The sequence below is a fragment of the Nanorana parkeri genome, unplaced genomic scaffold (genome assembly GCF_000935625.1).
Source record: "Nanorana parkeri isolate BGI_ZX_2015 unplaced genomic scaffold, ASM93562v1 scaffold264, whole genome shotgun sequence".
NCBI lineage: Eukaryota > Metazoa > Chordata > Amphibia > Anura > Dicroglossidae > Nanorana > Nanorana parkeri.
Window position 1 is genome coordinate 1,292,297 of NW_017306532.1, and position 27,382 is coordinate 1,319,678.

The 27,382-nt window shown below is 40.4% G+C and overlaps 1 protein-coding gene across 1 annotated transcript in view; it reads right to left on the reverse strand.

Annotated features, from left to right (window-relative positions):
• The window catches only part of LOC108787478 (kinesin-like protein KIF28P), a 38,768-nt gene extending 13,426 nt beyond the window's left edge, over positions 1-25,342 (reverse strand). The window contains exons 1-14 of the mRNA XM_018557048.1: positions 25,289-25,342; positions 20,783-20,974; positions 19,291-19,497; positions 18,268-18,303; positions 16,093-16,317; positions 14,093-14,247; positions 12,919-13,030; positions 11,092-11,159; positions 9,632-9,774; positions 6,257-6,378; positions 4,022-4,112; positions 2,675-2,729; positions 1,934-2,057; positions 1,281-1,425 (exon numbers count right to left, since the gene is read on the reverse strand). Of these exons, the coding sequence (XP_018412550.1) occupies positions 1,281-1,425; positions 1,934-2,057; positions 2,675-2,729; positions 4,022-4,112; positions 6,257-6,378; positions 9,632-9,774; positions 11,092-11,159; positions 12,919-13,030; positions 14,093-14,247; positions 16,093-16,317; positions 18,268-18,303; positions 19,291-19,497; positions 20,783-20,974; positions 25,289-25,342 (1,729 nt within the window). The remainder of the gene's footprint in view (positions 1-1,280; positions 1,426-1,933; positions 2,058-2,674; positions 2,730-4,021; positions 4,113-6,256; positions 6,379-9,631; positions 9,775-11,091; positions 11,160-12,918; positions 13,031-14,092; positions 14,248-16,092; positions 16,318-18,267; positions 18,304-19,290; positions 19,498-20,782; positions 20,975-25,288) is intronic.
• Positions 25,343-27,382: the final 2,040 nt, after the last annotated feature.

A 27,382-nucleotide genomic window follows, 5' to 3' on the forward strand; every position in this document is an offset into this window, starting at 1 on the left:
TAAAGATGGAGACTCTTCCGAAATTATTATACCTCTTCCAGACTATCCCTAGAGCCCCTTTTTCCAGTAATGAAAGAGAGAAAAAAAAAATTAAACATTCCAATGTCTTGTCCATTGTCTTAAGTTAAGACATGAAGGTCATCAATCTCATTATAACACAGCCTGGCACCATAGTCAGTCCTTATCTTGTGTTACTTGTCTGGGACCCCACAATTTACGACCTGGGAATGCATGTAGTAAGACTCTAAAGTAAGTAAGACTATAAACTTACATTCACCTTCTAACAGAAAGACAAAATGGCTTCCATGATGCCCCTATACAAATCTGTAAAATAATATGTATAGGCCTTTAAAGTGATTCCTTTCTGCCCAATAGTTCTGACAGTGTCTCTATAATAAAAATTGTTCGGCATATCAAGGTAGCCTCGGTTAAGACAAACAAAGAGACATACACTCAGATACCTTGAGTCCCTGACAACTGTTTATAGTCAAAGGAAATTATGTGTACAGTATGTATGGTCACAAGAGGTGTCACCTTATGTTATGATAACGTGCCACCTCACATGACAATACATACCGTACACATAATTTACTTTGACAATGATACAAGCTTGTTATATCAGGCTATTATTTTTTGATTACCCTTGATGCCCTCTTTAACTAAAGAATTTATAATACCCCTATTAGTTTCTTTTGCTGGGGAGAGAGACGTAACAGAAAATGAAAGGAAATGAGGAGAATTTCCATCTGTGACAGTTGTCACTTGAATATTTGTCCCTTCTGTATGGTTTACCCTCACCTCTTGCTCTAGCGACAACTCATATTCTGTCTCAGTATCCCTTCACTATTCTATCCAAAACTAAAAAAAATAGGTGTTGCCTTTTACATTCAGTGTAATAATTATCCCTTTTGCCACTAAACTCCGCTGTCTTTTAGAGATAAGCTTGCTATGTAGGTTCACAGGGCCTGGCAGATGAAACCAAAGACGACATTGGTGGGTTCAAGGCACCCAACACTCCCAGAAGTGCTGGATGCAGAAGATTTATTAGCATCTTCAAGACAGTGGAGTTTAGCAGCATGGCAGGCAGAACAGGTATTAATACTTTTCTTTGCAGACTTCTTTTAGTTTTTTTTTTTTTAAAGTGTCAGAGTTGTTTTAAATTGCCTGTTGATGTATCTAAGGCATATAATAAACCAAGGGACTGCTCAGTCCACCACACTTTACCTATAACCATAGCCCAAAGCCATTTAAGTTATACGATGAACAGAAGAGAAGCATACCTAGCTTATCGACACTAAAGCCTTCTGCTGCTGCCAGTTCAGACTGAAAGAAGTCATAGTCAAACTTGCAGATGTCTTCAGAGCTACGTTCAGCTGGAAACCCAATGTAAAGATATCCGCTGTTTGAACCAAGGATTACACGGTCCTAAGGATGTTAAAGTTTTTATTATAGAAAACCACAATAACAATTCCAACACAATGATTAAAGATCAACCAATGATCACATAGGTGGTTAAAATTAGACACAATTAGGGGAATTTACTAATTCTGGAACAGTTGTGCATGACAATAATCAATCAGCTACTATTTTTTCATTTTTAAAGCTTAACTGACCAAGCTGAAGATAAAGGCTAATTGGATACTGTGCACAGTTGCTCCAGATTCTGCCTGCTTTACTTTTAGTAAATTCCCCCCATTTTCTTTTATAGACGTGCCGATCATTTCACTGCAAACATAAAATATTAGACATGCAGCATGATTTCATTAAACATATGTCAAGTAACATTATTTGTCTTCAGTGCATTACATATCCAAATCTAGATGAAAAAATAATAATGGAAAGCAGGCTAAAGGAAAGTAACCTCTTATAATTTATCAACAAGTGTGGCACAAAAATGTCATCATTTAAACCCACTGCTTCCTCCAGAACTTACCAGGTGTTGCAGTTTAGTATCCATGACAATAGGGACTCCATTAACAACAACTTTAGCCTTGCCATACGGTTTTACCAACACCTTGTTTTCAAAGTTAGTGAAAGTAGCGTGTCTTGGTAAAATTCTAAGTGAAATAAAAAGTTACAAATAAAAAAGTGAGATAACCATTAAAGGGGATTATACCTTTTGACAGGACCTGATGCAAAACTTGCACATAGAAATATGTAATTGCACTTGAGCAACTAGAGATAGATACAGCCAAGGGCATCCCTAGACTTTTCACAGCTTGAGGTGATGTGGGGGGGGGATTGGTACGCTGCACACTATACCTGGGGGGCTCTAGGCAGGGAGTGTGGCCTCTGCATCATCTGGCAGCCAGTAACATCACTGGTTACCAGGAGCTGAGCGAGACACTGGCCAGAATATCCCAGGTTGCAAAGTGCTGTATAGTCATGTCCCTTCCATTCTTCTGCAATGTGAACATAGAATGTATCACTTTACAGAGCACATTTACAGTGTGCCAATTTGGTGATGCCAATGATCATTTAATGTTTTTTGGGAGAAAAAAATATCCCAAGGAAACATATGGAGAACATAGAAATTCGATGAAAATAGTGTTGGAGCCCAAGTCCAACAGTGCTTATCATTTGGCCATTGTGATGTCCACATACGTAGCATTTCCAAGTCAAATGTTTACAACACAGCAGTGTATGATCTTTTGACTAGCTGCTTGCTACATACCCTAGTCCCCTCAAGGTAATTGCATTAGAGGGAGCCTGGCCAACATCAGATGAACCTGAAACAAGAGATAGCTGTAGTAAATGTATGATATCGCACTTTGCTGAATTACAATCAAAAATTAATCACTAATGTGTAAGGGGAGGTGAACCTGTGTCTACACAGTATGGGATATTTTAGGTGGTTCCCTTTAATGTGCACTAACATAAAATAAGCCTCCTCTATATATCTATATGTAAAATAGTTGATATAGGTTGAACTTGATGGACATGTGTCTTTTTTCAACCTTACTAACTATGTAAGTAGGACTGGCAAGCTGCAATATATCACATTTTTGTTTTTGGCTATAGATGCACTTTAAGTTACACATATTTAGAGGTGAAGAAAGTTTTTTGTTTTAGAAGCGCCAGGGACAATCCTTATCCCTCACAAGGAAGGAATGCTAAGCACATATGCAAGGCGCAGCCCCAATACAGTCAAGGGAACTGGAACATCTGAAAGAAACACAAAAAAGGGGCGCCTTTCCTAGTGCAGTATCGTTTATTCCAAAAGAACAGGCATAAAAGTGAACTGACAGGTACTCACAATACTGAAGTTTAAAACAAGCTGTAGAACAGTAAGCAGTAAAAGAATCCGAATGACGTGTCCTGTGTAAAGCACTGAAGTGTCGACGCGTTTCCGGGGCACGCCCCCTTCGTCAGGACGTGATTCCAGTCTCCTCCCTGCTATAGCTTAAGAAGGGGCAGCTGGGACGTGATTGGGCTGGGTGATAGAGGCTGATTGGACAGCAACATGAAATGGGTGGTGTCCGAAACGGCAGGCTGTACAAGCCTTGTACTGACACAACACTCGCGGCCAATCGGAAGCTGTTAAAAACCGATGGCTATACAGACATGGATCATGTCATTATTTAAAACGTCATCGTCTATAAGGTCACGTCCCAGCTGCCCCTTCTTAAGCTATAGCAGGGAGGAGACTGGCATCACGTCCTGACGAAGGGGGCGTGCCCCGGAAACGCGTCGACACTTCAGTGCTTTACACAGGACACGTCATTCGGATTCTTTTACTGCTCCAGGTCTTACTGTTCTACAGCTTGTTTTAAACTTCAGTATTGTGAGTACCTGTCAGTTCACTTTTATGCCTGTTCTTTTGGAATAAACGATATTTAGAGGTGAGATAACATAGGGACCACTTCTTAGGTTGTCATAATTAATTGTAAAAGAATAATGGAAAGCTTTTCATTTTAGAATTATTTGTTTTTCTGTTACACAAAGCACAGAGGCTCAATAAGACAAGATTGGACCACAGCAATATGTGAGTTATAACAAAACCGTATGTACAGTGTATTACCTTCTTGAATGAAATACTTGAGCACTCCAGATAGCTGTGGGTCTTCATTTATGTTCAGAAGGTAGGGAAATGACTGCATCATTCTCCTCTCCTGGGACAGATGCAGACAGAAATTGATTGAGATCACCAGGGTTTATAACATACAGCAATGAAGGTAAGAAATCTGGATGTTATTGTCAGAATTATAATTATATTGTAAGAATTGGCAACATATTAAACAGAAAATAAAGAACTAACTATACCAGCCATGTTAACTATACCATCATTTTTTTTCTGACTGTTGTAGAAGCGGTCACTAGTTTTGCTAGAGATCAGAATTCTGAGGTTTTTTTATTAGGTTGTGTAGAACATATTAGCGTTTATTTACTAAAGGCAAATAGGCTGTTCACTTTGTTGATTTTTTTTTGGCTTAGTGAATGACTTCCATCATCCAATCCTGTGCAGGCAAAAGTACTTTTTTTTTATTTCCTTTGCATGTGATTGGGTATTCTTTGCAAAGTGAATTTTCACCACATTTACTACAGTAAGTGCCTTTGTAAAGTGAACAGCTTATTTGCCTTCAGGGAATCCACTCCCTTGAGTCATTAGCTCATAACAAGGCAGAATAACTGGCATACTCTGATATGCAAATAACAACCTGTGGCCCAACCAATCCCAACCAAACTCTCTTACAAGGTAATGCGCTAGATTTACACTTAAAAATAAATAACTTGCCATTTCATAGAAAAATGTAGCCACTGGCATCCCCCCATCTCTTCTGCATGGCAATGTTACATTTACTGATTGAGCAGTAAATGTAACATTGCCATGACTACACTGCAGCTTGGTAGGGACCAATTCATGAACAGAAACCGAAGCCAGTAAAAGGGAAAGAATTAACATGGATAGAACATTTAAAGTTGAATTCCAGGCAGATTAAAAAAAAAATTCCTATTAAAGCATTCAGCTCTGCATACTGATATGAAATCATCTTACATTCATTAGTTAAATAAACATATTTTTCTTTTACTTACAATGACTGTTTTTCCACTTCCTGTTCCACTTAGACATTAGTGCTGTAGCCCATGCTTATGAGATGCATCCTGTGAAGATTACATCTCCAGTGCATTGCTGGGAAATCTCATCTGTAAACTACAAAATCTCACGAGATCTCAGGCAAATGCATTTTCCTCCCATGAGATGATGTGCATAGTCACATGTACCAGAGTTCCAAGAAGCAAAGGGATATGGGTTATTATGCACTCTAGTAAAAATAGCCACCATAAGATGAATGGAAGAAGAAAAATAAGGTATGCAAAGAATACAAAGCCTGCAGTTATCTAGAAGTGTGTGTTTGTAGATTGTCATTACTAAACATTTCTAAAAGTGTGTTTGTTGTCATTTTAAAGATATGGGTAAAGTTCCTCTTTAAGGTATTTATTTATTCAGCAAAAATTAGTAAGTCTATCTTTATATAGAATTAATTTAGGTAACAATTTTGACTAGGTATAAGAATTTTGTTATGCCCTGAACAGTAGACCTCAGACTGAGAGAGGGGGCAGCAGTATGGACCAATCAGGAGTGCTGCGTGAACATGTGCTAAAAAAGAACATGCTGCAGGAAGAATAAGTAGAGAAATGAGCTCATCTGTCTACTGCTGGTCTGTTATTGTCAAATCGCACTGGGGGCCAACTAAGTGGTCAAGCTGTATTGTCTAACTGCAGTTCAGATAGGTTAGGTCACCAACCTTGCTCTGCTGTCTGAGTAAATCTGAGGACTGCCTGTAAAGAAATATAAATCCTTTGATTTGCAGAATATCTCCTCAATTTTGTCTGTGCATTAGGGTTGCCACCTTTTCTTCCAGCGAAACCCGAACACTCTAGCAACGGATGGAAATTTTTGGGGGAGAATGAGCTGTGGCTTATTCATATGGAAATAGCGCCGCCCATTAATATGTATATATCACAGCCAAGACTATTTTTAGTGGGGGGTCAGTAGCCCCATCTTAATATTGGTTGCCCCGGTCTGCCTGACATCTGATGTCCGGGTTTCAGCTGCCATGAAACCTGGACACAGCATTCAAAACCCGAACTGTCCGGGTGAATCCTGGACAGGTGGCAACCCTACTGTGCATTTAGCTGTTGCCTAGAGTTCAACTTTAAAAAGAAAGCTAGTCCAAGTGCATTACATGGCATGTTTATAGATGGTTACAGTTCATCTGATACACAATATGCTATAATGACTTAGTATACTGACTTGCGTTATTGTTGCAAACTGTAGCTCCCATTCTTTTCTGGCTTCCTGTAGCTGTATTTCCCATGTATTCTGAATTGCCTGGATCCTCAACTCATTTTCTGCAAGTAGTCGGCGTAGTTCTTCTGCAATTTAAAAATAAATAAAGTATTAGGCGTGGTCTAAAACATGGGAGTTCCAACATTCAAACATCACTTGGTCAATAATTTAGGAATGAGTGCCAATAATAGCAAGGAAAGGAGGCAAATAAACCTTTTTTTTTTAAGTTTAGGATAGAGTAAGGAATGATTACCTCTGTCATAATTTTTTGCTGTGTGTGGTTCCACTTGGGGAGGTTTCTTTTTTTCTGTTCCAAAGACACAGCAGGAAGTAAGAGGTGATATCCCCCTCTAAAACAGGTATGACCAGAACAGGTTTGCCCATTGGAAGATTTCCCCTCAATTCCTGTTCCTGTGACAACTCAAAAAGCTTGGATTTTCCCTTCACTTTCTCTACTGGAAACAATGGCCACCAGGCCAATAGTGAGGGCAAATCTCCGCAGCTGGGACACAAACAGCAATAAAAACCATTGCCCACTCCATTCTTTACCTACACTTTAAAGTGAAACTAAACTCAGGAGTTAAACCTTTAAAATACATTCAAGTACCTTAACTATTAACAAAAATGGAACTTACTTGTGTATCACTCAGCTGTAGATACTCAAATCATTTCGGAATTCGTGCTGTCCTTCCTTCTGGAGGGTGGCTACTTTTGTTCCCCATGCCCCTGTGTGTGTTGTAAAGTAGTCACCACTCCAAGCTCACTCCCATGATGCACTACAAATCTCAATACAAATTAGTAAACTAAACCTGAGATTGTAGTGCACCATGAAAGTGAGCTTGGAGTGGTGGCTACTTTACAACACACACAGGGACCATGGGGAACAAAAGTAGTCACCCTCTAGAAGGAAGGACAGTGTCAGCATGAATTCAGAGATGATTTGAGGATCTACAGCAGGGGTTTCAAAGTACCGGTCCGCGGCCAATTCCCTAATCTGGCATTTACAAGCAACAGCTGTCACCTGTTCAAGTTAATGGTTAGGTGACAGCCACTGCATGTAAACGCCTGCACACCGCATGTAATGTTATGTGATATGTGAAAAACAATATTGTGCGGAGCTAATAATCATACATATCTAATAAATTGAAACATATATAAATGAGTCACATATATGAGCCTTCAAACAAATGAGGCATAGAAAATATCTACACAAAGACAAAAAAGCAATATAGAGCAAAAAAAGTCCCAAGGAAAAAACAAACGCAAACAATGGTGATTGTGCAAAAAAAATCCTCAGATGATTCGCAGCCAATCTGCATATAACTCTCAGGTAAGGATAATCACACAATGCAGGCAGACCTTCACCTCCACCAAGTGAGTGATGACAACAAGTGAGTGCTCACCTGGGGAGGTAGACCCACAGAGCTAGGTCAAATGCACTTTTTCCCTTCTTAATGGGGGAGGGAAGCCCATGCACAGAAAAGGCGATAAGGTCTCCTCAGATCACAGGTACCAGTATAAATCCAGGTGGAAAGAGAAAAAGGACAAGGACATAGTGCGTAACGTCCAATAAAATGCAGATTGGCTGCAATGACTTTTTTTTGCCTATATTGCTTTTTTGTCTTTGTGTAGATATTTTCTATGCCTCATTTGTTTGAAGGCTCATATACTGTATGTGACTCATTTATATATGTTTCAATTTATTAGATATGTATGATTATTAGCTCCGCACAATATTGTTTTTCACATTTTCCAGATATTTAGTTATATCCTTAGTGCTTGGTAGCTCTTATTTCCACATTACACTTACTGGCGCTGATCACCTTTATTGTTTATTTTTAATGTTATGTGATATGATTTCATGCAGTTAGAAAACAATCACACTTCCTGGATGCACAAGCGGTGCATCCAGGGATAGTAATTGATTCCTAACTGCATGTAATCATATCACATACGATTACATGCGGTGTGCAGGTGTTTACATGCAGCTGCTGTCACCTAACCATTAACTTAAATGGGTGACAGCTGCTGCTTATGAGCGGCAGATTAAGGATTCCTTCTGCAAGAAAACACAAATTCCTGATGCAGGAATCCCTAATCGCATCTAAACTTACAGATGTAAATGGGGTCTTATTGTGGGTGTATTAATGTGTGTGTATATGGTGGGGGTGTGTGATTTTTTTTTCTATGTGTGCATATTTCTGTGTGTGTATCTGTTGGTATTCTATGATTAAAATGAAAACCTGTGGGGGGAAAAAAACCACATACTGACACTGCACACATATTCACATGTATACATACTGATACAACACACACATACACATGTATACATACTGACACTGCACACATATACACATGTATACATACTGACACTGCACACATATACACATGTATACATACTGATATGACACACAGAGAAACATTCACACACATACCAACATCACTCACAGAAATCCTGACAATACACACACACACAAACCAACACTAAAAAAATATACTGACATTGCACACAAAGAAACCATCACAAACCCATAAACTGACATTATAAATACACGCAGACATTAACAGTGGTACCTTATATAGCTTATAGTTTATTTTGAACTATGAAATTTGGCAAGTGGCCCCCATGGGACAAAAAAAATTGTCCAGCAGCCCCCGGGTAAATTGAGTTTGAGACCCCTGATCTACAGTGATACACATAAGATACATTTTTGTTAATAGTTCAGGTACATGAATGTATTTTTAAGATTTAACTCCTGAGTTTAGTGTCACTTTAAATAACATGGCTTTGTGTAAAAACATGATTAGCAGCTGATATTTGAAGGTGCATATTAAAACACACATATATTTCACCACATCCATCATTTTCCCCTGGAAGCACAATGGCAAGCCCAATTGGTTTTCAGAAATGTATAATCCTCATCACGTGAAGCAGTTTTTTGGTATGTGAACATAATGTATTCTCATGTAATTAGTTTTGCATTATTTTTCTATTCAACTTCAAAGCTATGAATTAACAAGGGATGAAAACAAACGGTGTTCTAATTCCAATTATAGGGGGTCACTGTTAAGGTGCCCATACACCTTACGACCATCGCAAGACTTTTGTCTTGCGATGGTCGTATGCTTCTTGAAAGCCCGTACGATCTGCCCACCTTGGACGGGCAGATCGTACTTGCGATCACCGAATGCCCGCCCCGCTTCCGATGACGGCAATGCAGAACGGGCAGTGTGCGCGTGCGCACACCGTCCCGTTCCGCAGCTAGTGCATACCATATGTAATATAAAATAGAAATGTTATATTTTTAAATGAAATGATGGCACATATTTTTTACATACTGGTCTCTTTTTCCACCCTCTTTCCAGAGCTGCCCAGTCCTGCCAGCCGGGATAGAAGCTTGTTATTTTCTGCTTTCAGCTCTTTAATAAGGTGCTCTGTGGGACTGGCATTGATAACTGCCTTGTTCTTAATCTTCTTTGCTCTAGTGCAGAAATAAAGAAAAGAAAATCTATCATAAAACTGATAAAAATAACATAAGGCAGCCACAATAGAGTGAACTCGTTTGAAGTAGACAATGAGGACCTGCAACATTCTCGCTGCTTTATTCTATTTTCAATTGTTTCAGACTGACAATAACAATGATCAAAGAAAAACCTTCTGCGCTACTCTCTTGCTCTAAACTAAACCTGCCAGGTTTTGAAGTACTTTCCACAAAGTGCAAATATGCCCATCAGGGACCGTTACCTGCATGCCTGAAATCTGGCCCTACTAACTAAAAGTCGCATCTGTTAGCTGGAATCCATAATAATTGTTATAATTATTATTTTACAGGATTTATATAGTGCCAAAAGTTTCCACAGTGCTTTACAATATAAAAAAAGACAGTGCAGTTACCATAAAATTCAGAACAAGATAGTTAGGAGGGCGTGAGAGCTTACAATCTAAAAGGTTATACAAAAAGTGGTAGTTGTGTGGGGATGAAAAATGTTTGAGAAAGTAATAGTTCAGCAGTTAGGTAGAGGTGGGATAGGCTTTCCTGAAGAGATGAATTTTCAGGGATTGCCCAAAGGCAGGCAGAGTAGGAGATAGCTGGACAGGTTAAGGTTCAAGAGGATGGGAGAGACTCTGGAGAAGTCCTGAAGACAAACATGGGAGTAGCTAACAAGGATGCTAGAGAGCAGGAGGCCTTGGGAGGAGCAGGGAGGACAGTTAGGCCCTGTTCACACCTTTACGTTTTGTCGCGCGTTCAACGCTCTATGAACGCTCTACAAAACGTACAAACATGAAAATCCCATTGTTTTCTATGGGTATGGTTCACACCTTTCCGTATTTCCGCCCGTCTGAACGCCCTACAAAACGGCCTACGCCCAAACAAGTACATGTACTTCTTTGGGCCGTTTTTGTTGGGCGTTTCCATTGGGATACAGCCAAGTATCCCTCGGAAACGCGTGTTTGTCGCGCGGTTTTTTTACCGCGCATCGCGGTAAAAAAAAAACGCGCGACAGACGGTCATATTCAATACGCCTAGGTGTGAACCCAGCCTTAGGGTGATACTTTGAGACAAGGTTGGAGATATAGACAAAGGCAGGGTTGTGGATTGCTCTGTAAGTAGCTGCTAATATTTTGAATTTTATTCTTTGGACAATTGGAAGCCAGTGGAGGGATTGGCAGTGGGGGGTTGCAAATACTGAGCATTTGGCGAGGTGGATGAGTCTGGCAGCAGCATTCATGATTGACTGAAGAGGGCATAGCCACTGTAGAGGTAGGCCAATGAGAAGGGGGCTGCAATTGACATTACCTCTCAGCATATCTGAGCGTTGACAAAGTCTCCTCATAACATATGTCTGCGGGACTCACTGCAGCAATCTATAAAAAAAAAACATAATGTGTATCAAATTTTATGCCAGGGTATTTCACAAATGCAAGGAAACATGCATTCTACATTCTAGAAAAGTTCTGAGATAAAGATTAACAACAATTAGCTTGATGCAAATAATCTTATATTTAAAAAAAAATATTATTTGTATGTATGCTCTGCTTCCTGCTTTGCATTGCTACATACTGTATTTGCTTCTCACGATACAAGTCATGGTAGATGTGTACTAAAGGACTAAAGGGTTATCAAACCCTCAGGTGTTTTTGCATATATCTACAGCTAGCAAGCAGTAGATATATGCAAAAAGTGTTTTTAAAAAAACGCTTTAAAAGCGGTTTAAACTTACCTGTGTCTTCCCCGCGCGCTCCTGTCTGAAAATGTGAACATTCTCGGGCAGCTGCAAAGCATCTTGGGGCGGGCGCATGCGCAGTTCACATTTTCGGGCGGGAGACAAGGAGAGACACAAGGTAAGTATATGGACAGCGTGCACCCGCATGCGGACACCGTGGGACAGGAAGTGCCAGCAAGGACAGAGGAGTCAGCGCTGGATCGGAGACCTGCAGCAGCGGTGGAGAGACAGATGAAAATGACAGGAAAGAAGAAGATCGAATTAAGAGGCATCATTTAAGGTAAGTGCTTTAATTAAAATTGGGGGGAGTGGAAAAATATCTTTGACTTTAATGTCACTTTAAAGGCTGTTCACTTAGCAAAGTGAATATTGGTAAATAAAGTGAATCTGAGTTAATATATATCCAATCATGTGTAAAGAAAAAAAACACTTAACAAATGATTGGGTATTATAAGTGGCACAGGTCCGACCTTATATACTCACCTTCACTGAACACTCACTTACTAACATAACAGTCTCTACTATTTCAGTGAATCAACCTTTATAAATTGACCAAGTCATTGAAAACAATATATTCCCAATGTGGGCTATATCTTACTAGGTAAAAAAACGGCACTCGCAGGGGGATCCGTCCATCCAGTACTTTATTTGTAAAAAGGCATAACAGCATCAAACAAACAAGTGCTTACATGTTTCAGCCCCCAAACTGGGCCTTAGGCTACAACTAAGGCCCAGTTTGGGGGCTGAAACATGTAAGCACTTGCTTGTTTGCTGCTGTTATGCACTTTACAAATAAAGTACTGGATGGACGGATCCCCTTGCAAGTGCCGTTTTTCTAACCCATTGCTTAGAGAGGGCTCCGGTGGAAGCTTTACCAGGCACTGAGTTTCAAGCAGTGGGATTGGAGACAAGAGGGTAGAGCTGCTCAATGTTTCTAAATTGGACAATATCTTATCTCTCCAGTCCTTCAAGTGTAATTGACTGACAACTATTTCTAGTGGATAATCTGTAAATCTTTATCTTTACCAGAATAAGCTTGTATATATGTGTCCTATTGTGCAATCTTCCACGGACCGGCAGCACTCCTTACCGGAACTCCCATACGCATTTGTGGGTGCTTGCAATGACCGCGCATGACACCGCATTCAGCATAATCATGTGTAGAAACGTCACCAGCACGTTTCTACACTATTGTGCGATCTGCCTTCAAAGCATTAGGCATAAACCCTGTTTTGAAATCTGAAAGTATGCTAAAGCTTTATTTATAAAAATAATAGTATTGGTAAATACATTCATTTTGTAACTAAACTTTTCTATCATATTACATTTATAGTAAATGAGACAAAGTAATATAGGGGATGTTGTATAAACATGTTGGTGCAAATGTGGATATACTGTACCATGATAGTCCTGCTGTTTCCTCCTAGAGCAGACTGCAGAAGCTTTGTTAGAACAGAATCTCTGTATGGAATGTGAAGAACTTTCTTTCCCATGGCAGCCTCAGCAAGTGCACTGAAGGAGATGGGTGAAATATTAGCAGAATAACCTAAATACAAGTGATGCACAAAGTTTGTTGACTTGGGTCAAAATGGCACTCTGACTTGGGTCATAAAGAATAAGTAAATAAATAAAAAATACATAAATATATACAGGACATATTGACCACAAAGAAACCGCTCTTTTAGAGTATGCTTGTGGTGGGCTGTTTATGACTGGAAGGATTACTACAGAGACAGCAGTCGGTGGGGCATGATTATCCCAATATTGGGCAAGCAGCATTTGTGACCTTTATATATTAAAATAAGTAAAATCCATTGTTAAGGAAGAATGTTTAGTTACAATATACTGTATTTGCAGTGTATAATATATTGGTTGTATTTTTCTGGGTTATTCACTAATCATTTAGAGTGTGGTTTTTGGTTGGGGGGTGCTGCACCATATTTTTGTGTGAAATTATATACAGTCATATGTTTTACCCACCAATGGATATGTTGAGGTAAGATAATGGGGCATTTAGTTTAGTTTTTCTGTACAAATCTAATTGGGTGATTAGTTACAGGGGGTGGATACAGCTTAGTGAACTACTGCAGTATAGAAAATAATAACTCAACTCCAGAGCCTGTCCAAAAATGGTCCCAGGCTGCAGAGCTAAGTTTTGACTTTGGAGCTCGAGCCTTGCCATTCCTATAGTATCTTTAGAACAGCTGGTTGAGAAAATCAGGTTAACTTCACTGATGCTTGAAGCTAAGCTTACAAAGAGAATACTACTTTAAATTATACCTGCCAATAAAGAAATATAAGGGCTGCCAACGCTGACCTTCGCTTCTGAAAATACCTGTTATGCTAATGCCTAGACTTCAGTACTTTGTAAATAACTGACCCAGAACCAGAACAGAGATATGTAATTATGACTTTTCCTTGCTGCATGCTTGTTCAATGTATTAAGGCTAAACAGACTGGCCACTAGCATTTTCCGAAGATGACCAATGCGACCCTACAGGTGTCTCTCCCAACACAGTACTTTAACTTAGCATGCGAGGCACATATTTGTACTGGCTTGAGTGAAAAAATAACCTGATGACATTTCCCAGAGTGGTCAAACTGAGGTTAACACAAGCTCCTTCCCTAAGACGATCCCCTTCAGAACCAGATGACTTCTGTCTTTCACTGCCTGCAAGGTCCACCAAGTGTATGGTGGATTGTTTAGTGATATCATCTTCCAGGAATATCTGAAAAACAAAGCAGGAACAGAAAATCTTTTACATTTGAAAGAATGGTTCAAATATATGGCACAAAGCATACACTTCATAGGACCATCAGTGACATTAGCAGCTAAAATTGTCTTATTTTCATATCTTAGGGTCTACGGCCATGGACCTGAAAACAGGGTGTTGCTGACACCTGTCAAGTGCCCCGTAACCATTGGATGACTGGCTTAAAGCCCAATTACACCTTAGGGCAAATCTTAAATCATTGGCTCATCATCAAAAGCAGCTCTGTCTTTTACGCCGATGAATTTTCTACTGACTGACCCCACTAATGCTCAAGGCTCAAACAAATACCCCACCCCCTTTACCCCACCCCCTTTCATCCCTTCCGCCCGATTTGTATGCTATGATACTGTGATGTTGAGAAGCTATGTTGTTTGTACTTGTATAAGAAAATGATAATAAACATTGTTGGAAAGTAAAGCAGCTCTGTCTGTAATTCCTTTAACAAACCAAGCTGTCCAGCAAAAGCGGCAGAGGTGCTTACAATGGTCAGCTTTATTTATAAATGTAAAACCTTTTTCACAAAAGGAAAACTTTGCCTTGGTGCTCAGGAAAAAACCTTTAACCTTGCATTGGTGATAAGGTAAACATGTTGCATTGGTGCTCAGGTAATGTGTGTGAGGTTAATATGACAGTTAAATATTATTATTGGTGGTAAATGGTGACAGTATTTAGGGCATCACCGCTTGGCAGTCACACACCTTGTACCTGTTGAGGTTGTAGATCTTTTCTGGGTGGCTGAGTGACCTTAGGAAAAGCCATCGGCCAGTGCTGACAGGACGGACATGATGCACTCTCCTTGATACGCATCCACACATCCCGCTGCTGGTCAGTAGCCCTGCCCTGTAAGCTCAGGCCAATTACTTTCTACCTCCCAAGGCAGCCTAGGCCTGGAACTAGTAGGCTGGGTTCACACCTAGGCAGCATCATTTTTGCACATGCAGTTTTTTGCACGTTGTGCAGATTTTAATACTTTGTACACGCGTACATGAAGACGCGTTTATGAAACATTGGCAGCTTATGAAACATTGCGGGCAATGGACGACCCTGCGCAAGAAAATGTGCAACATGCTTTTACCGTGCATTTTAGGGTGTTTCCATTGAAGTCTATGCAGCAAAAATGCGCTGTTAACTGCCCAAAGAAGCTCATGTACCGTTTTGGGCATTTGGCATTTTCTTGCTGGTGTTTGGCTGCTCAGATGTGAACAGGGGCCATTGAAAATCATGGGATTTTTTTGTGTTGGGCATTTAAAAGCCCTTTTCCAACTGCTCAAAAATGCCTTGGTGTGAACCAGAGCTTAGGGGTAGCCATATGTAGAAAAGTGAAGCCATCGTCTAGAGCAGGGGTAGCCAACCTTGGCTCTCCAGCTGTGCTGAAACTACTAATCCCATCATGATTCTGCCTCTGGTAGTCATGCCTGTGGCTTGCAATGCCTTATGGGATTTGTAGTTTCAGCACAGCTGGAGAGCCAAGGTTGCCTACCCCTGGTCTAGAGGATATAAATCCACTGTAACAGAAAGCAGAACCCGAGTTGAGAGACCCTTTGAACACTTTTTAAGTCTTTATTCAGATAGTACTGGAGTAAACCTTATACTTAACAGAAAGCTAGACCATTACAACCTCATGAAACCTAAACTACCCTAGAAGCAAACAAAAATAATTTCCCCAAATTTGCCTGGGCACCCATACCTTACTATTTTCCCATGCTCTAGAGATTTTTTAACATTTAGTTATTGTCTTGAAGTGATTCCTCTATATTGCACCGGACATGAAGATTATTTGCTGCAGTAGGTGAGCCGCACCTGCTTGAAGTGAATGGTGATGACCATGTGGGATCGGCTGCTGCTGGAGTTCATGCTGGTTGAGGCCGTTGTTCTTGTTTTCTTCCCTTGTTCCATCAACCTTTCAATTTGTACATTGCTTTCACAAGGCACCAGTTTCAGACCATCGACATAAAACCCCTGATGCTGGTCTTCACGCACCTTTAGGCCACCTGCTCTCTTGGTTTTAGACAGCAAATCTGTAACCTAATTATTGAATTAGTGAACATACTTGGCTAATTAATCGATGATTAGAATTAGTAATAACAGCGAGTAAAAGGTTAACAGTAGATCATTCTTACTTATGTAGCCTATAGTAACCAAGCATGTGAAGGGTCAATGACATTTTCTCAGAGACCAATATATCTAGTTCATAACAGCATGCACAAGAATCCATGTGTGCTAAACATTGTGATAATCTATATGTAAGACAGAGTTAAATATATAGGGCGATATTTATAAAGCAGTGAATGTGACCTTCACCAAACATTCACTGATTGCATGTAAATCAATAACTGTCCTTTAATAGACATGCACCAGGAAGATTTTCCTGCAGTGAATGTTTCATGAATGTCAGATTCACTGCTTTATAAATATGACCCTAGTAGTGTTCCCAATGGTTTTATTAAAGAAGAACTCAGGGCAGAAATGTTATTAAAGTGGGGCTACCCCCTGCACTGCTAGAGTTAAGTGCTTGTTTTTGCCTAGGGTCAAAAAACAAGAAAGTTATACTCACCTGATCCTCAGAGCCAGCTTGCTCTTAGACCAGTCCCTGGAGTGTTCCACCCCCTCCGCTGCAGCAGCCTAGGAATCATCAAGTCATAATGTCATACCATCACTACAGCGGAGGAGGAGAAAGGCAGGAGGGAACGCTGATGACTCAGAGGATCGGGTGAGTGTGATTTTTTTCCCCCCTTACCCTAGGCAACAACGAGCAGTTAACACTTGTAGTATGGGGGTAGCCCCACTGCAAAGGTTAAAAGAAAAATTCTGCCCGGAGTTATTCTTCAAGATATACAAGTAAAAGAAATTCATTTGGTGTCAATATTCGTATCAATATAATGGGTATTTTATGTATGTATGTAAAATTTTGTTTTCAATAAAGCTGATTACTAAAGGGGTTGAAAATCTAAAGATTTGCTTAAATGATCAAACCATATAAAAAGCAAATTCCTGTTTGTTTGTTGGTTTATTCATTTTATCTCCATGTATATGTAAAATAAACACAGCTACAATATACTGAGTGAAGATTCTTAAATCTTACAAAATCAGTCTCAATGGGGTTGATTTATTGAAGACAAACAAGTTGTTCACTTGCAAGGAAATTAGCATTTTGGCGTGTGAATTTCCCATCAGCTTGGTGAATGTGATGAAAATTCAGTTTGCAAAGAATAACCAAACACAAGCAATGAAAATTAAAAAAAACAGTATTTTTCCTATGTGGCAGATATATTAAAGGAGAACTATGAGGTCAGTGAAAATCACTCAGCCTCATAGTTTGAGCCGACGTGTGACAATGAACCTGTCACACATCGGCTCAATAGATCGGGAAGTGAGCGAACACATACCGTCGCTCGCTCACTTCTCGATCATGTGCCTGCAGAGAGCCGTGACTGTCACTCATCACTCCCCGCAGGGATTCCCCCCCTCCCCGCTCCGATCCTCCAGCGCTGACTGGCGGGACGGATGGGTGAGGGGGCGGGCACAGCTGCTCTGCCTTTAGAAAGGCAGAGCCAGCTGTCACTCACGCAGCTGGGTGGATCTCGACAGTAATGTCGGGATTCGTCCTGGCTGCGGTGGTCTGAGTATACCGCTAGCTGTAGCTCGCAATATACTGAGCTTTGGGTGACGGGAGGACGCTAGTTTATGTCCTCCCGTGACCCTTAAGAGAACTATGGGGAAAAGCACTGACCCCATAGTTCTCCTTTAAGGCTTTTAGGAAAGTATTTGAAAATCACATCACTCAATAAATTGTAGCTATGTTCACTTTGAATATTTCATGCACAGATAAAATAAATAAACTTAAATAAAATTAGTTTTTTCACGTAATTGGATAATTATAGTGAATCTTCTTTATTTAGTTATTCTCTACTTCATTTAGTAAATCAGCCACAAATCAGCCAATTCCAAGTAGACACTGCTGAGACTTATATGTACCTGTTCATTGTAAATTTCCAACATGCTGAATGTCACCTTCAAAAAAAAAAAAAGAGACAATATTTATTAATTTATAAAGGTATTACATTTTCAAGTGTAATTTTTATTATCTGTGGACATTATGTTACATTATTAGTTATACAGAAAACACATATGGACATATTTAAGAAGCTTCTGCTGCAGTTGCTAATAATAAGAGCAGCGCAGGGAAAGATTCCTGTTCCTCCACTCTCTTAAACTGTCTGCACAACCCAATCATGCAATCTGTGGTGTCACTTTCAGGGCACTAAGAAAGATTAAAGAAGAACTCCAGCAAAATTGTTATTAACCCTTGCAGTGGGGCTACCCTTACACCGCAAGTGTTAACTGATCCATTTGATCTAGGGAGAAAAAAAAACACTAATACACATCCGCTGCTCAGTGTACATTGTCCATAAGAAGGCAAAAAGGCAGGTAAGAGTCCTTTACATAGTGTGTCCCTTCTACAATACATAGCCTGCCTGGTCACCCTTTTATAAATGTTACTTAGGGGTGTATTTATAAAACATTCGCAGAGCTGTTCTTTCTGTAACACTCAAACTTTTACATTTGTACCACATGATGGCCACTAGATGGAGCTTAGGAGCACAGAAAGATCCATTGCTCCTCGGCTCCATCTAGTGGACATAATTCAGTGCCAATGTAAAGTCAAATGTGAACATTTCACTTTAAGAGCTGATTCACACCAAATGCATTGGGGCTGTGCTGCCCGTTTTTTCTAGAGCAGTCCCAATGCAAGACAAGGCTATTTGCCTTGTCACAGACAGGTAGTACCTTTTTTTTTCTGCGCAGCAGGCTGCGACACAACACATTGCATTGTGCTGTGCCCATAGAGCTTAATGAAATGTTACTTGTGACATGTCAATAAAGTTCTAACAAAAAAAAGGGAAACAGTGAGATGTGCTGCTTCAGCTCATCGGCACTATGACTTCAAACGCACACCAGCAACTGCCTGTGATTTCATATCAAATAGTGATTACTGACCTGATAACGCCTATTATTGTCTTGGTTACTTTCAATAGCTCTGAACAACTCCTCACAGACGACCGGAATAATGCCTCGATTTGCTCCGTAGCCAATCATGGAGTAGCTTTTCCCAGAACCTGTCTGTCCATAGGCAAGAAGCGTTGCATTGTAACCTTGCCAGGCATTATCTAATACACTCTGGCCAAGATCACAGAATACTGTTTTCTAGGAAAAGGAGAGTCATGACATTTCAGAAACCTAAAGTTAAAGTTTAAAATAAAAAAATGTGTCTTTTTTTATTTGACCAAGTCATCTTCATTTTGCACAGACAAATTATTGTTTTAAATGAATCTCAATACATTTTTATATTGTGGTGGATTTATAGCTGTTATCGTGTGTTTTTGCTGCTAGCAAACAGTAGATATATGCAAAAACATTAAAAAAAAAAACCTTTTAAAAAGGGTTTAAACTTACCTTCACCGCGCGCTCCCATCCGAACATCTGAACATCTGAAGAGTCTGGGGCGGCCGCAAAGCATATTGGGGCGGGCGCATGCGCAGTTCAGATGTTCGGCCGGGAGACGAGGATTGACACAAGGTAAGTCTATGGAGCAGCGTGCACCCGCACAGACACCGTGGGACATTAGAGAAGAGGAGGACAGAGGAGTCAGCGCTGGATCGGAGACCCGCACCAGCGCTGGAGGGACAGCTGAAGAGGACAGTAAAGAAGAAGATGATCGAATTAAGAGACATCCTTTAAGGTAAGTCCCTATAGCAGGATTGGGAAGGTGGGAAAAAAAACTTTGACTTTAATGTCACTTTAATGCCGTTCGCCTAGATGAAGCCCAACAGCATAGTGATTTCCTCTGCTCCATCTAGTAGCAGGAATGCCATGCAAACGACATTCGCCCACTATATACTGTAGCTGGGTGGAAGATTTATGAATCGGCCCTATTGTGTAGTGTACATATACAATAGTAGGTACTATAAACTCCTGTTCTGTAAGGAGCTTTGTGCTTGGCACTGTTTGTATTCAGACTAAGCAATTCCTTAGTGTAGGCCAGGGGTCAGCAACCTTAAACACTCAAAGAGCCATTTGGACCCATTTCCCTCTGAAAAGAAAACACCAGGAGCCACAAAACCCTTTTGTCATCTAAAATGAAGATAACACTGCATATAATCTTTTTTAGCTTTTATGCTATGTATAGCATGTATAGGTATATGTGGGCTTAGTAACGCACTGGACTCTGGGCATAGTAACGCACTGGACTCTGGGCTTAGTAACGCACTAGACTCTGGGTTTAGTAGTAGGCTAATAATCACCACATTTTGCATTAGCATTGGATTTCTTTTTGTGTTTATTCGAATCATATAATTACACAGAGTTTTAGAAACCACTGAGCAGCTTTCATGAAAACATGACCACAGTAGATTTCCAGTATATAACAATTTTTTTTTATATTTTTTGCTTCGTTTTCTGCAGTGAAGCCTATTGGAATAAATAGTTTTACCTGGTCGGCATATCTGCTGTCTGGACCATTTGGAACTAGCGTGCCATCCATGTTCCTCAAAAACCCACTGTGAGACCAATATGCAAGGTCAAACTTAAAAGTCTTTTCATGGCCTAGGTTCTTTGGGTCACAAATAGTGGTGCAGTGGTCTTTCATGGAAATAACACATTTGCTTCCAGCGTCCTTTTCTCTCTGAAACAAAAACAAAAATAATGTCAACTTTAGCTAGCTCTACATGGGCAAATGTAACTCTAAAGCTGGCTATGCACTGGTTGATTTTCGTAGAAACGTTCATACCAAACATCTCATCAGAACATTCGATAATGTGTTCAGAGAAATGTAGAATGTCAGCTGAAATTCATTTCATTTTAACATTTCATTTCCCAGAGCTGTTCTTTCCATGCTGTTGATTAAAGAGGTATGTATATTTGTTCAGACAGAATTTGATGCCACTGAGCAAATAAGAATTTTTTAAATTTTGGAAGGTGATAGCTCAAGTTAAAAGGGAACTGAAATTTGGAAGCTTTGCTCGAAATAAGGGAAGCAGAGGGCAGAGTTCTAATCACCAATTTTAATAATAGACTCAGAGGCTGATCTTTTCCCATTACTGAGTACCATGCCTGGTTCTGCCTGGCTTTGTTTGTTCATGTCAAAGCCTCCAGCAAAGAGGACAGTGAGCAGCACAGTAGAGACATCACCAAATCTCACTCCAAATTTCCTGAGACTAGCAGTCAGAGACAGCAGCGTCTTAGATCTAACACTACAGAAATACAACTATGAGACTGTAGGGACAGGAATGCCCAGGAACCGGATACAGCACTATTTTTCAGGGTGAAATTCAAAACAACAGACAACATTTTCATTATACAGACACCCCACAGTTTGCAATCGGCTTACGTTCTACTAAACCCATTGTGACCCGATTGCATCATAAACTGAGGCGTTTATTTTGTACTGTACTGCACTGGCAGCAAACAGTACACAATGGGAATCAATAGCAAGGCTACTATTGCCTATTTCAAATTGCAATAGCAAATAGCAGGCTAGCTATTGAATCCCCGCCCACTACGAGGAGGAGTGGACCTGAGTATTCTGACTGCGATCGTTGTGATAGCGAAATATATCCCTTGCTGAGACCTCTATGCCTGGCCTGTATAAGCAGATATACTCACTGCGGACAATCCTCGTCAGATAGCTGAACTCGTCAATACCGATTCATTCAAAAGAGGTGTTTATTCTTTAACATCAGGTTACAGCAGATGATAGGAACATCAGATGAACAGTTATAGTATTGTGCGGTCAAAAGATGATGCCTTTCCTACGTACTGTGCAGATTACATATGTGTCCTTGTTACATGTGGCTGTTGACTGTGGCCATGACACAGGAAGTACTGCACACAGGAAGAAGGAAGGGGCGTACACTAGGGGGAAATACGTCGTCACATGAGGAATAATTACAGAAAGCATGTTTGTTACAACAAAAGGCCACTAGATGGCAGCATAGGATAACACATAGATTTAGCTATGAGAAAATAGTTAGGCAAACCACACTATATAAACTCTAATCTATATAACATTGCTAATATTAATTGAGGCTATGCATCTCATATTCTATGCCCCTGTTGGGGGGGCACAGTGAGAGAGAACATTCTCTCCCCGGTCCGCTCCTCTGCTTAGTGGGCGGGTGCAATAGCCAGCCTGCTATTGGCTATTGCAATTTGAAATAGCCAATAGCAGTCTTCCTATTGATCCCGGCTGTTTACATTCACCTGCCGGCTGCGGAAGTTACTATTGACTCTCGAGCAACTAGAAACTACAGTTATCCGACACCTACTGATCCATGGGTGCCGAATAACTGGGAGTTTACTGTACAGTACTGTACAATAAACTCCATTGTAAATGCGATAAATCATAACTCGATCTATCCCAGCCCGAGGAGCATCTGTACTGCTCAGGTGTAGTTAGAATTTCTAAATGTTATAAACAACATAACTGTTGTCAACATACAGTAAATGTAAAAAAAAACCACAGTGAATCTTCACTTTTTGAGTGCAGGTCCCCTTTGATGCTAAGCACCGCAAAAAATCAAGATAAATATCAGGTACAATTTATAACCAATGTAATTTGTAGAAGCTATCTCCAAACTATTTTCAGAGATTTTGCCATATCAGCAAACATCTGAGATTTACATTTTATGTAGGTGTGACTACCATTTATTTTTATTGCTTTGGCTTTTCGTTATTTCTGAATATATTTTAATGGAATAGACACCTGCCACATGCTATCCAAATAATAATGATATTCATAATCATAACTCAAGAAGAGGGATACACTACACTACACTATTAATATTTCGTTCTTATCATTGCTTTTTTTTACCGAATCACCATATGAAAAACTCTACGGTCTATGGAAGTCACAAAATATGTATATGCTTATGTTAAAGGGCCTGTCTACCCAAAAGTGGTATGTTAGTTACAGTTGGAGCCTGGTGACATTAAACCCTCAGATTTTTTAACATAAACCAATACTGTAATGTGCTCCTTCCTGTAATCCATGGTTGTTTCCCTTCTCTTTGCTGCTCTTCCTTTTAAATCTGTATCTGTTCTCATGCTGGGCAGAACTTCTGTTTTGCAGCAGACTGCCTTGTCTCTGGAATGGATACATGGGGGCTGATTTACATAGCCCAACACGCGCAGGCTGCGCGCGCGTTTTAACCCGCAAAAATGGATTTACCAAGCGAACACGCACATCATGGCGCGGTTTCACGCAGGCATGGCGCGTTTTTATGTATTTACTTACGTGCGTGTCGTGTAATATGCGCCATCGGCTGCAGGCCACTATAATAAAAAATTGCAAGTGCTAGAATCATATTTCTACCCTTACCTGCCCTGCCGGGCCAGTGCTCGGATCAGGGGTCTGGTAGGACTGAGGTGAGGCTGGGGTTCCCCCTTAACATTCCTACCAGACCTAAAGGGTCTGGTATGGATTTGGGGGGGAACCCCACATCACTTTAAATGTCTTAGATCCCACAACAGCAAGGTCTTCCTGTCATAATCTGTCCACCATCAAGAGTTTACACTCTAAAAAAATATGTATAGTGCTCTACCTCTGGTTCCATCTATATCACCTAGTAAGCTATCTGGATTAGATAAATGAATTACAATGGTCTGTTAATGCGGCCTAAAATACCTTACATTATAAAAACTATAGAATTGATTGGTTATAAGGATTTGCATTCCAGTGTCCCCCGCTGGTATCTCATAATGTAAAGGATTTTTTTCCCCAAAAATTAATTAACATTACAGCTTACAATGCATTTAAAATGTTGCCTTCCGTTTTTAAAAATGATGCTTAGTTTTTTTATTGCTGCTCCAGTGAGCTGCCTCTCTTTATGGATGTGTACCCCCAGCTCCTCATGAACAAGCACCCTAGTAGAACTTGGCTTGGCTAACCACGCATGTGCAATCCACTGAGCTCAGCCGCTGCTGCGAGAGAAAGCAGACTACACCTGTGTGGTTACGCAAGCCAAGTTCCCCTAGCCCAGTGCTGGTTCATGAGGAGCTGGGCCCGCAGATCCAACAATCGGTCCATCCTGCCACGTGGTTGAGAAGGAGAGCGGGAGCACACAGGAGCAGCAATAATAAACATAAGCATAGTTTTTAAAAATGGAAGGCAGCCTTTAAATAAGCATTGTAAGCCATAATGTTAAAGGGTTATTAAACCCTCAGGTGTTTTTGCATATATCTACTGCTAGCAAGCAGTAGGTATATGCAAAAAAAAACAAAAAAACGCTTTAAAGGAAGTTTAAACTTACCCCCATCTTCTCCGCGCGCTCCCGTCCGAAAATCTGAAAAATCTCGTCACAAAGGATCTTGGGGCAGACGCATGCGCAGTTCAGATTTTCGGCTGGGAGACGAGGAGAGACACAAGGTAAGTCTATGAACAGCGTGCACCCGCATGCAGACACTGTGGGACAGGAAGTGCCAGCAAACACAGAGGAGACAGCGCTGGATTGGAGACCTGCCGCAGTACTGGAGGGACAGATGAAAACGATAGGAAAGAAGAAGAAGATTAAGAGACATCATTTCAGGTAAGTGCTTTCACTAACAATGGAGGGAGGGGAACATTTTTTAGACTTTAATGTTACTTTGATGGATTTTTTTTCTTTAAAATAAAAAGGGTAGGCACTCCTTTAAATAGTGATTGCAGAAGGGGAAGATTACATATAAATATTTATATGGGGATGACATTCTCTCTTTGATAACACAATATATAAAATATACATTGTTGAAGTATACCATGAAAAGACTATAGTTATGGGAGTAACTGAAAACCCTACAGAATTTATTGTAACATTGTATTATAGTGCAAGTCTTCAAAAAAATACAATATTACATGTAATCCTCCATTTAGAAGGAGTACTCTCTTTGCATGTCACATCAGCCACAATACAAAATGGTTTCCAGAGCAATTAAAGAAGATAAAACAAAGGTAACATCTTACCTTATTGAAAGGCCTCACACGTACAGCTACTTTCACACTGTCACAGTTTCGCATGCTTAAAACGTTTTAACTAACAGCAGCTGAAATAAGTAAAGTAAATATCTCATAGGTTAATGTGCATTGAAAGCTCCATCGATGAATGTCTTCATGTCCCTTCTCTAGGATCCCTTCTGAATTATTTAAGGGCCCATTCATGTCAACTGCGGTATCACATTCATGGCTCACATTACAGCACGTTTACTCCTTTAAACAATATATCTGCTAGTAGATATGTTATATTCCAGCCTAAAATTACAGTTGTTTGCAAATTGATTGAGGGGGGAGGGGGCATTTTTAGTCATTGCCGGTTTTGAAGGCCTTTCATAGGCATAGGCATGGTAATGAAAATCACCATGTAGATCAATATTTGTATTGTAAATGTATCATGTTCCCACAGACTAACTAGCTAACTGGTATAAGTACAAATTTTCCCCAAACGGTCCCTCTTAAAATGACATTAAAATCACAAATATCCCCCATGCTGCTTTAAACACTTACCTTAAATGATGCCTCTTGATCCAATCATCTTCTTCCTTCCACTTGTATTCAGCAATCCCTACAGGACTGGTGCCGGTCTCCGATCCAGTGCAGACTCCTTGTGTCCCATGATGTCTTTCCGATGTGCACACTCCCGGCTGCATGCATTCACCTCCACTGTGCCTCTCCTTTTCTCCCCGCCGAAAATCTCCACTGCGCATGCAACGCCCCATCATCCTGCACGGTTGCTCGAGAAGCTTCAGATCTTAAGACTGGAGCGAGCGGCGGAGACAGCTGTAAGTAATAACCTGTTTGGTAACTTTTTTATTTTTTCAAATGTTTTTGCTTATATCTACTGCTTGCTAGCACTAGCTAGATGTATGCAAAAAAACAAAACAAAGAGTTGAATTGTACTATAACTATATGTTTTCCGGTTCTTTTTTACACACTCACGCGAGATTTTTGTTTTCTTAAAAGCATATTCCACTTTTTCCCCCCAAAAAATGCGCCCATATGGTAAAAAAGATAATTTTTTGCATTGCAGACTCGATCAGTGGATATATGGGTGCAGTGCACAGGCTCCTGCAGACTATTGCTCCAGTCCCAGGTCTGCGTAGGTATATGAACCTTCAGTTATGGAGATGGAGGAAGTGATCAATACAATACACGTATGGTGATGTCACTGCGCTTGAACTCTGTTGAGAACTATTAGTCTCTCTGCCGCGGTGGGGCTTGTAGTTTCTTCATTCACAGACCCAGCGAATTGATCTGTAAATGAATAATGCGGCTGTATGGGCACCCAACATACATAGGAACCTTGTGATTCAGGTAAGTGGGAGCAGGTTGAGAAGGGGAGAGCTGTCAAATGGCACCATGTTACACCCTACATATAGATGTAACATTGAACATGTCATATGAGTGAGTATTAACTTGTTCATATAATTCCAAAAGTATGTTCAATATTTTTACATTTGCAGCTTTTATTAAAATAATCCCATGTGGACCTTGTGAAGAGGTTAGGATTTTCCCCTTTTCACTTTTAGGACACACAGCACAATAAAAATCTTAGAGGTTTTCTGACCCTTCCCCTACTCAAAGTTTGAGCTTTAGTCACATTAAATATACATAAATCATCTTAATTTTCACATTGTTTACATAACGGTGGTTATGATTACTTAGCAACATGGCAGAGGGCCGGAGGGGGAGCAGGTCATGGCAGAGGTGGAGTCCAGATACAGCTCCTCTCATACTCTGGATGCTGGGGGTGCACATCTTGATACTTTTCCAGGGTGTGGGGGGCAGCACCATGGCAACACATATAAGGCTGATCCAGAGCGGCCCCAGAAGGCTACTATTGTAAAGAGAAGAGAACAGACTCCTTCCTCCATCAGCTATTGCAGTCCCAGCTCTGTGCTCTGTCCTCCAGCTGCCAGATCATGCTTGATTACCTTCTTACTCAGCCAGAGACAGCTGAGAAAACGCAAGTGATGAAATCATTGTCGCTTCCAGCTTCATTTGGGGGGGGTAACAGATCAGCAAGCGGATATTCACTGGTTGCTCTCCCCTCACCCGCAATGC